Source organism: Ischnura elegans, chromosome 2 (genome assembly GCF_921293095.1).
Source record: "Ischnura elegans chromosome 2, ioIscEleg1.1, whole genome shotgun sequence".
NCBI classification, from domain to species: domain Eukaryota; kingdom Metazoa; phylum Arthropoda; class Insecta; order Odonata; family Coenagrionidae; genus Ischnura; species Ischnura elegans.
Window position 1 is genome coordinate 66777201 of NC_060247.1, and position 9895 is coordinate 66787095.

The 9895-nt window shown below is 41.8% G+C and overlaps 2 protein-coding genes across 2 annotated transcripts; both read right to left on the reverse strand.

The window, feature by feature from the left end:
- Window positions 1–1072: 1072 nt before the first annotated feature.
- Window positions 1073–1748, reverse strand: LOC124153900 (spermatid-specific protein T2-like). Its single transcript, XM_046527298.1, has one exon. The coding sequence runs from the start codon at window positions 1660–1662 to the stop codon at window positions 1246–1248; it is 417 nt and encodes a 138-aa protein (XP_046383254.1). The 5' UTR covers window positions 1663–1748; the 3' UTR covers window positions 1073–1245.
- Window positions 1726–4966, reverse strand: LOC124153177. Its single transcript, XM_046526279.1, has 2 exons — window positions 3436–4966; window positions 1726–1736 (listed from the first exon to the last, which is right to left on the reverse strand). The coding sequence occupies exons 1-2, from the start codon at window positions 4964–4966 to the stop codon at window positions 1726–1728; spliced, it is 1542 nt and encodes a 513-aa protein (XP_046382235.1).
- Window positions 4967–9895: the final 4929 nt, after the last annotated feature.

Here is a 9895-nt window from a genome sequence, read left to right on the forward strand (position 1 = left end):
TATGTTTTAAACTTGTTGAATTCCGTTCAAGTATTTTTCTGAAATTATGTAGTTCAGTATGGAGTCTATAGGGTCTGTTGATTTCAGTGTCATCAAAATGTATAGAGCCATTTTCAAAATTAGTTTCCCTGTTCTTCTCTGATGAATATCTTGATTGCTTAGTCTAAACCCAGCCTTTCTCGTAAGTCGTTGTCCTTCCCTTTATCTGTTAAGTAATCACATATCATTCAATTGCTTAAATCTTAGGTATAGAAAACATAATTCATTACGTTCCTATTACTTGCACGGAAATTGTAACTGATTATAACCTGATAATGCCGCAGTCTTTCACTCCAATTGATTTATCATCGATTTATAGTTCCCTATTGTCATTAGAAATTTTAATTTGAATTATATTTGGTTATTTATTTGCCTATTAATTTATTAAATTATATCTTCATAATTTTTCTAGTTTATTATTTTGGCCGTTTCCATTGTTGGCGATGTAAACAGTGGTAAACACTAACATTTAATATGGCCGTATATTCGCCTAATAGCCTTATTCTGGGCTTGTTAAATTGCGTGGATAAAAATTTATCTTTCATAGAAAATCTGGAGTCCTTTTGTGAAATGGTAATTGGCTACTCCCAAAAGTTGACTATCATCAAGGATCCTCCTCGGTTGCCATCATATTCATTCTATGCCCACATAGTTACAATACGATACAGTAAGGGAAAACTATCAAACTTGTTTTATTTGGTTGTTAATCTTACCTCAAGTTTAGTAACTATTGAAGTATCATAGTTTATGATACTTAAATGATTTTAGTAGTGGGACAGAACACAAAGGATAACTGTAGTATAAGTTAAATCTTTGAAAAATTTACAAAAATCTAAGGGAATTCTAATTGCACATAGACTATCTGAGAGATTAAGTCAATCTGGTTACTCTGGATTTTGATGAATCACTTCTGAACACGGCAATAGTTATCGGCTCCGGTTAAACGCTAAGGAATCTAATCGAGGTGACAATTTAAATACTAACAATATTTTCAAAGAGAATGGGCATTTTCAAGCAATAAATACATCGAAAATAAATTTTTACCGTTTATTTAATGGTAACAGGATATTATTAAGTTTTTGCCAAAATAACACTTAAAATTTTGCCAATCCCGTTGTCATCTTGCCGTCATTGTGCCTCTTGTCATCTGGATTTTTTTCCGTTGGAGCGTGGTAGGGTAGTCCATTAATGCAGGTTCACTGTCGATTACCATCGGTTCACTGTCCTCGGCATTTCTTGATGGCGCCTCCTCCTGCTCCTGCTTCGCCTCCTACCTCCACGAGACCTCTTCCTGGAGCGGCGCCTCTTGCTGCGGGATTTCTTCCCCCGTCCGCGGCTCCTGGAACGTCGTCTGCGGCGTCCGTCCGCAGCGTCGACAATGGCGACCCTGGTGGCTTTGTATCTTCCACCTTTTGCAACCACCATTCCCTTGTCCACAGCTTTCATGAGGGCATAGGCGACGTCATTCTCGGTGATTTCTGGTCCGGTCTTGCAGTTGCTTTGTAGATATTGAGTGATGCCTTTCGTGGTGGCCCCTTCGGTTTCATGGATTGCCTGGATAGCTTCCACTACCTTCCCCGCTAAACGGGGGTTTTTTCTTTTATGTATGCCCTTTTCTGCCATTATTTGGCAGTATTTAGATGTTTCGGGCGGAGGACCCGGCTAAGATGACGACGGGAGTGATAGCTAAACGACGACTGAAGAGAAATCAACAAACTCCGATTGATATGTCAATGATCTTGACAACGCGGTATTGTTGGTCTTGAAATAAACAGAGTATTTTCAGGGTTTTATGTTTTAAACTAAAATATAAAGTCATTATTTGTTCCTGACTTAAAATTTAAATTTTATAAACCGACCCTTCATTTTATATTCCAACGTAACTATATTTATATAACATTTTATATTCTAATCAAGGTCGTTTAAACTCCGCTGTTTATTTTTATTTCCTCAACAACGAAGTTTTTTCTAATAATTTTATTATATTTGTATATCATGGTATTATATTTAATTTATACTGTGATCATCGTCTCAAATAGCAAATATGGTTAAAAATGAAAGTCATTGCTATCGTTCATGACTGGCAGCACAATTTTCTAAGGGAACTATCTTCTTCTTCTTCTTCCTAGCGTTTGTCCCGCGCTATTGCAGGGTCCGCTTTTCTGCAAAGCCTTCTCCACTTGGCTCGATCCAGGGCGTCTACTGACGTGGCGTTGATGGTCTTCATGTCCGCCTTAATTTTGTCGAGCCAGCGCATCTTTGGTTGTCCTCGTGGTCGGCGTCCTTCAGTACTCAGCCGCATTGCTGTTTTGGCCACGGAGTTCTCATCACTACGCACCACATGCCCATACCACCGCAGTCGAGCCTCCCGCATCTTGTCTGTGATCGATGCAACTCCCATTCTTTTCCGAATGTCTTCATTCCTGATGTGATCCAGGCGGGAGATGCCTAGGATCCATCGTAGCATCCTCATTTCCATGACATGCATGGCCTGTTCTTGATTTGCTGTGGCTGGCCAACATTCTGCTCCATATAGGGCCACTGGGCGGACTACGGTCTTGTATACTTTGGCCCTGAATCGTTCAGGCATTCGACGGTCGCACAATACGCCAGTCACTTGGCGCCATTTCAGCCATGTTGCATTGATTCGAGCTCGTGTGTTGGCGGTTGTGCTTCCATCGTTGCTGATGACAGAGCCCAAATATTTAAACTTCTCGACCTTTTCAAGGTCGTCGCCGTCGATGCTGATCGTGCCATCGGTTTGAGGCCCACACTCCATGTACTCAGTCTTTTTGATGTTTAATCGCAACCCATAGTTGTCGAGTCGTACCTTCCATAGTAGAGTTCGCTGCTGTAATTCGGGTCTGGTGGTGCTGGCAAGGAAGACATCATCGGCGAACAGTAGTGACCAAGGATGCGATTCTTGGAGACAGGCCGTGATTGTGTCCATGCACAGGATGAAAAGGAGCGGAGAGAGGGCCGATCCTTGGTGGACGCCAACAGTGATTGGGAAAGGCGGTGATATTCCTGATGGGCAACGGACGGAGCTGGTGACGTTGGTGTAGAGAAGCTTCACCCTTGACACGTAGACTTCAGGGACGTCGTGAGATCTGAGGGCATGCCAGATAAGGTCGTGTGGCACGCGATCGAAGGCCTTCTCCAGATCAAGGAAAGACATATGCACTGGCTTGTTCTTCTCTCGGTGCCTCTCCAAGAGCAGTCTAGCTGCGTGTATTGCATCTGTTGTGCCAGTCCCCTTTACAAATCCACACTGGTTGGGTGTGATGTGAACAATGTGTCTGAGCCTAGCATCAATCACTCTTTCGAATATTTTCATGGCGTGGCATAAAAGCCGGATCGGGCGGTAGTTGGAGCATTCTGCGACGTTGCCTTTACCCTTCCAGATGGGCACAGTTATGCTGGTCCGCCAGGAGTAGGGAACTTCGTTGTCAATGATGATGTTGTTAAATAACTCGGCGAGGATGACAACGCCGTTGCGGCCAAGTAGCTTCCACACTTCCGCTGGAATGTCGTCAGGGCCCGTTGCCTTTCCATTCTTCATCTCCTTGATAGCGGCGGCTACCTCAGCTTCACTGATGTGTTGCACAGGTCCGGATATAGGGTCCGCGCTAATGATCGGTGGGTGGGGAAATTCTGTGTTACAGATGGCCGAGAAGTGTTCTCTCCAGCGCCGAAGGATGGCAGGTGGGTCTCGTAGTATCTGGTGATCGTCGTTTTTGATGCATTTGACCTGGCTAAAATCCTGAGTTGCTCGATGTCGGGAGTTGGCAAGGCGGTAGATCTTATTTTCACCTCCAGGTGTATCTAAGTCGGCGTACAGCTGGTCGTAGTGTGCTGTCTTTGCTTTAGCAACTGCTCGTTTCGCGGCAGATTTCTTTGTGCGGTATTGTTCATAGTCCACAATATGGTTTGTCTCGCGCCACTTCTTGAAGGCCATCTTCTTTTCTTTGACGATGCGTTGCACGTCTTCATTCCACCACCATACCTGCTTATCGATAAAGCGTGTTCCTGGTTTCGTTCGCCCAAGGACCTCACAGGCGGCCTCTTGGATCTGGTTCGCTACACTGCGCCATAGGTCAGCCACCGGCTGGTCGGGTTCGACACTCAGATGATCTAGGGCTATCTTCAGTTGATTTTTGTTATCGTTTAATCGCCACCACTTGATATGGGCTGGTCCGGTCGTGCGCACTCGTCGATGTTGCCCAATGTCCAGCCGCAAGTCTATGACGAGGGGACGATGTTGTGGGGCGACGTTGTCGGATGGTAAAACTTTTACATCGACCACGAGCTTAAAGTCTCGCCTGCGTATCATCCAGTAGTCGATTTGGGACGCACGTGTACCGCTGGCGTACGTGAGCAGATGTGATCGCCTCTTCTTGAAGAACGTATTCGCTACGGCAAGATTGTGTGCTTCCGCGAAGTCAAGAATTCTAATCATATCATTATTGCGGGCTCCGTGCCCGCATCCGCCATGTTGATGTTCATAACCGTCGCGTGATAATCCAACGTGGCCATTCAGATCACCCCCAATCACCAGGTGTTCATCAGGTCCCACCGATCGGATGTGGTCATCCAGCTGATCCCAAAACTCTTCCTTGATGTCATCGGGGCAGCCCGTTTGCGGAGCGTAGCAACTGATGACCCTGAGGGTGGTTTCACTGGCACTGATATTGATGGACATTATACGATCGGAGATGCGGGTGACTTCGACAACGTTGTCACACAGATTGCTCTTGACGATGATACCGACGCCGTTTTGGTTAGTCCGTATGCCGTTGTAGTACAGCTTGTATCCTTCCCCGATCTCCTTGGCCTTGGCTCCTTTCCATTTCGTCTCTTGGACGCATGCTATGTCGACACGGCGTGTTTTCAGGGCGGATGCCAGTTCTCGACTTCTTCCAGTCATTGTACCGATGTTGATAGTAGCTAGTCGAATTTGGACTCGCTTCTTTAGCCCGCTCCGTCCATTAGCGGGGAGCCTTCGCATATTTCTCACGCCGTTCGGGCGAGGACGACGCGCGTCGCTTGCGGGGGACGCCCTAACCTTACAATCCAAAGTTTGATTCGACATTGCATATTTATGCGACCGAGAATACTTCGACCGACGCGTCGCTCCGTCTGACGTCGAAGACCTTCATCGTTGGTTGGATATCCAGCCGGCACCGCGAGGAGGTGATGATAGGATTTTGCCAGCAATTTTCTAAGGGAACTATATTACGAATTAATTGATTCCTCACAGTTATTTACGTCTATTTTGTTGTAAAATTCTATTCCTATGATTCATAGTTCATCTTTGGTGAACAGAGTGGTTGGCTATAGAGCATCTCTGTACTGAAAATACGATAAAACTTCCTTACTTACGAAATGAACATCCTTATTTTTCTGATTTTATAGTATAACGCAGTATACTTAACGTTTATTACAGTTGATGATAAGCTTTCATTTGTGTTCCGTAACCGCTGATCATTGTACCTGGTTTTCCTATTTAAGGAAATATATTTGTAATATTAAATAACCAATCGTAATTATAGCGTTTCTGACTACGATGTTAGAGTCTTTTTAAGAATCGATGAAAGATTGGAAGTAACCCGTGACATTTCCCAATTTTGTGATTTTATTTCCGTTTGGTGTTTAAATCATAATTGATAAAAGATCGTGTTGCAAGCAAATTGAAAAGCTTTTAATCTCTTTCAAAGCAATCGGTGGATGCATATCTTAAATATTTTATGTGAAGGACTGTTCGGAATCCCCTTAAAATTGATGTATTATAATAGCAAAACCATTAGAAAGCATGACAAATGAGTTATAAACTTAATTTTCAAATAGTGTAGTCGTGATTATTGATAGAAAATAAAAATACATAGCAAACAATTTTTCATAAGTTACATAAACGTTAAAGTTAATCTTTAATGCGTGTCTGTGTCTTGTTGTCCAACATAGAACGTCTCTATAGAGCAGACGTTCTGAGGCGCCGAAGGCGCATGAAAAATTGTCCCGGTAGCTATTTGCCACCACTACCAATGTTGTCAAAAAATAATTAAAATAAAAATGACGGAGGTTTGCGTGACTTGTGTAGTGTAATGTTTGTGAGAAGAGGAAACTTATAATCTAAAATAACTGTTTGATAGAACTGGAACAACTAAAACTAAAAATAATTAAAAACAAAGTTGTTGAGAAAAAGAACATAGCTTTCGCAACAATATTTTTGTATTTTCAGTACCTAAACGGTATATTTTTTTACTATTTTTTTTGGTTTTAGATTAGAGTCCTTTTCATTTTTGAATATTTTATGATTTTTTTTGTGGATTTTTCGAAGTATTATTTAGATTTTCTATTTATTTTTTAACGTATCTTATTATTTTTTTAACGATTTTATGTGAATTTTATTAAAAAAGAACGCAACGTAAGGAGGAAAGACATACGAAAGACTCATAGACGAGTGATATGCTTAGGCAATGTATGTGTAGTAGGCAGATTTTCGTTGTAATTCCAGATATTAATTAAAAGCGGATTTTGTGTAGCTGTAAGACGAGCGCCCATGCGATTTGCTTGCTTAGAGATGAATTCCTGAACGGTGGTTAGGTTGTGAGCTCGGAGGACATGGGAAATCTTGGTTCTCTGCGGAATATGCAGGATGAAACGGAGGGCCTTATTCTGAAAAGTATTTAATTTCTTTTGAATTGGGAGGGAATTTGCAAAAATCTCTGCGCCGAAGAGCAGGATGGGACGAATTATTCCTTTGTACAGCCGCATTTTATTGTCATTAGTCAGTGGCGATTTTCTGCATAACAGTCCGTTTAATGCGTATTGTGCCTGCCGGGCTTTGGCTATTGCAGCGGTGGAATGGGTTTTGAAAGAGAGACGTGGATCAAGGATGACGCCAAGAAAGCGGTGGTTATCGACCCTTGGAACGCGTGTGTTTTGTATGAGTATTGAATTTCTGGGTTCGTGTTTTCGTGTTCTTTCGAAGTGTAAGTGACTGCTTTTGGAGGCGTTTATCTGTATTTTCCATTTCTCGGTCCATTTTTGAATTTTGCTGAGATGTCTGTTAAGTTTTCTGATGTTAGTGTCGGTGTATTTGGATTGAGCTGAAATGGCTGTGTCGTCTGCATACATGTGAAGTGTTGTGTCATCGTCTGTGGGAATGTCGTTTACGTAAATATTGAATAGTAACGGACTCAACAGCGAGCCCTGAGGAACACCGGCTCGCGCTGGTCTTTCCGACGACAAGGTATTGAAGTCGGAGATTTTAAACGAGCGGCCTCGGAGGTAACTTCTGACGAGCGCGATCAGAGACATCGGGAACCGATTGAGATACATTTTGTAAATGAGCGCGTCATGCCAAACGCGATCAAAGGCTCTGGCAACGTCCAGAAAAACCGCATCTGTGGGGCGTCGAAGGTTAAATCCGCGTGTAATTTAGAACGTCTCTATATATTTCTTGTGTTTATTTATATAGGATCAGCTTAAAGGATGGGCTTTTTTTTGATAGATGAACTTACATTTACCAGAGTTTCAGTTATAGAATTCAGCTCATAGTGTGATAGCAAATATTTTAATCCCTCTTGCGCTATGAGGTTAGTTTAATTTTTTTCCTTTCGTAGTATCGTTCTAGCCAATCTTAGATAAATTTTTCCTTCACTTTTTGCCATCTAGTGCCCTTGGTTGAACGCAGTATTTGTAGTCTTTGTTTAAACTTGTGGGGGTTTAGAGTTGAAGAAATTTATGGAGATTCAATTACTTGATGAATTCTTCTCGGGTTCTCAACCAGGTTAACTCAGTCTTACAGGCCGACGTTTCGAAAGACGACTTGCCTCCCATTTTCAAACCGTGTCACTCGATGAAAGACCAATTTCTCACTCATTTACAAAATTTCGTCGAGTAATTCCTCGTTCAGATTACGATTGTTCGAGCGATCGTCCTGAATATAGTTGGCCGAACTAGCGGTGCGAATGCATGTCCTGACAATATAGTTACCGTAGTTCCGAACGTTGCCACTTTATGATGGGCACTGGGAGACCGGAAAAGGAAGCGACAAGAGAAAGACGAAAAGTTCGTCAACCTCCCTTCGCTCTATTTGTTTTCCATGGATTTGTCCAAGCAAGGAAGAATGAGGGCGAAGAAAAATTATTCGTTAAATACACGTTGAACACAGTAATATCTTTACCCTGCATACCTCAACAGCTTTGCTAACCGTCAATTTCTCGTTCACTTTAGATGTCAGCACTTTAAGGGCAGCACAGGTTTTAACCATCGTTGTGTGAATGCACGATGGTTCCAACGATTGCTGGAACAATCGTAATCAGAACGAGGCATAACACGCCTTGAAAATAGGAGACAAGTCGTCTACCGAAACGTGGGTCTATACGACTGAGTTAACCAGGTTGAGAACCCGAGAAGATTTTATCAATATTATTCATCAGGAGAAATTAAAATCGTTTGAAATTAAATTAGTTTACCTTAAATAATAATCCTATCTCATTTTATTAATAGCTTTTTTTACATATCTAAGGGAGTGGGTAATTTTTGATGCACACCATAAAGTACTCCATGGTACCACTCAATAGATTGACTGATTTCCATTCATGCGACTAATGGGTCGACTCGTGTCTACTCACGAAAGCTGTTATAGCTCTTAAAATTCCTGTGCGTAATCGTTTGTTTACTTATGCCACAAGAGTCGGCTACACACACAGAATGGGGAACGGAAACCGCGACACAAGTCGGCTTGAGTCGATGAATGGAAAGCATCATATGTCATGTCAGAAATGATCGAGGATAACCATAGAGATGGGAAGGTTACTTGGTGATACCATGGCTGACCGTTATGTGCCATAACACGTACAGTCGCTTCAGAAAGTCTCGCGACATGGAGGACAGTGCCGTTTAAGTGAAAACACGAATTTTTGTGGTTCCATTGGTTCGACGGCGAAGTTTGATTGGAGAAGTGGGAGGAGATATGTGAGGAGGAGTGCATTTGAACGAGGCTTGATTTGAACTTGATTTGGCTAGTGATTCGAGCAGGGCCGAAGCCAGGACGATGTGTTGGGGTACTACCTTGGGGATCAAGAGGGTGTAACCTCCCTCTGGAGGAAATGAGAACATTTTTATCAATATAAGTCACATTTTATGCTATTTGGGCACTTAAAATTACGCAGTTGATTTGTAGAAATCTAATCACTATAATCAATAACTCTTACTCAAAGAAAAGCCTCAAAATTTGAATGTTGGTTACAAATACTGTTCTCTTCATTTTTTAATAAATATATCTTCTGCTGAGTAAAAGTTTCTTTAATTATGCCAACGTGTTTAGAATCAAGTAGTATCAATCAAATTGTTCAAAGTGGATAATGGATGGATACTATTACTATGTTCGTATCATGTTTCGGGAATTTAGGGGTTAAGTTGCATGTCGACCAAAGTCCCGGTATCAATAGCTTGTTATCATAAAAGTAGTATGCTGAAACTATGCCTCAAAATCCATTTTTAGTCAAACTATTTATTGAATTAAATTTTTAAGCATTATCATAAAAATAATTAATGCGTACCATTGAAGGTTGTCTGATTCAGCGAATGTATCGTCGGCTAAAATCCCTGGTACTTCACTCCAGCCCTCTTATTTTGACGAATAAACAATTAAATTCGATAAATTGGCATTTTCATACATTTTTTTATTGATTAAATAGTTCCTGGTGTATAGGTCATATATAATGCAAAAAGGTTGTTAGCCAACATTCCGGTTTATTTTAAAACCTTCATCAGGGCTTAGTTTTGCACATGAATTAGACCTAACTTTGATATTTTGTAAGAGAGCAAAAGTAAAAACTGCGACCGT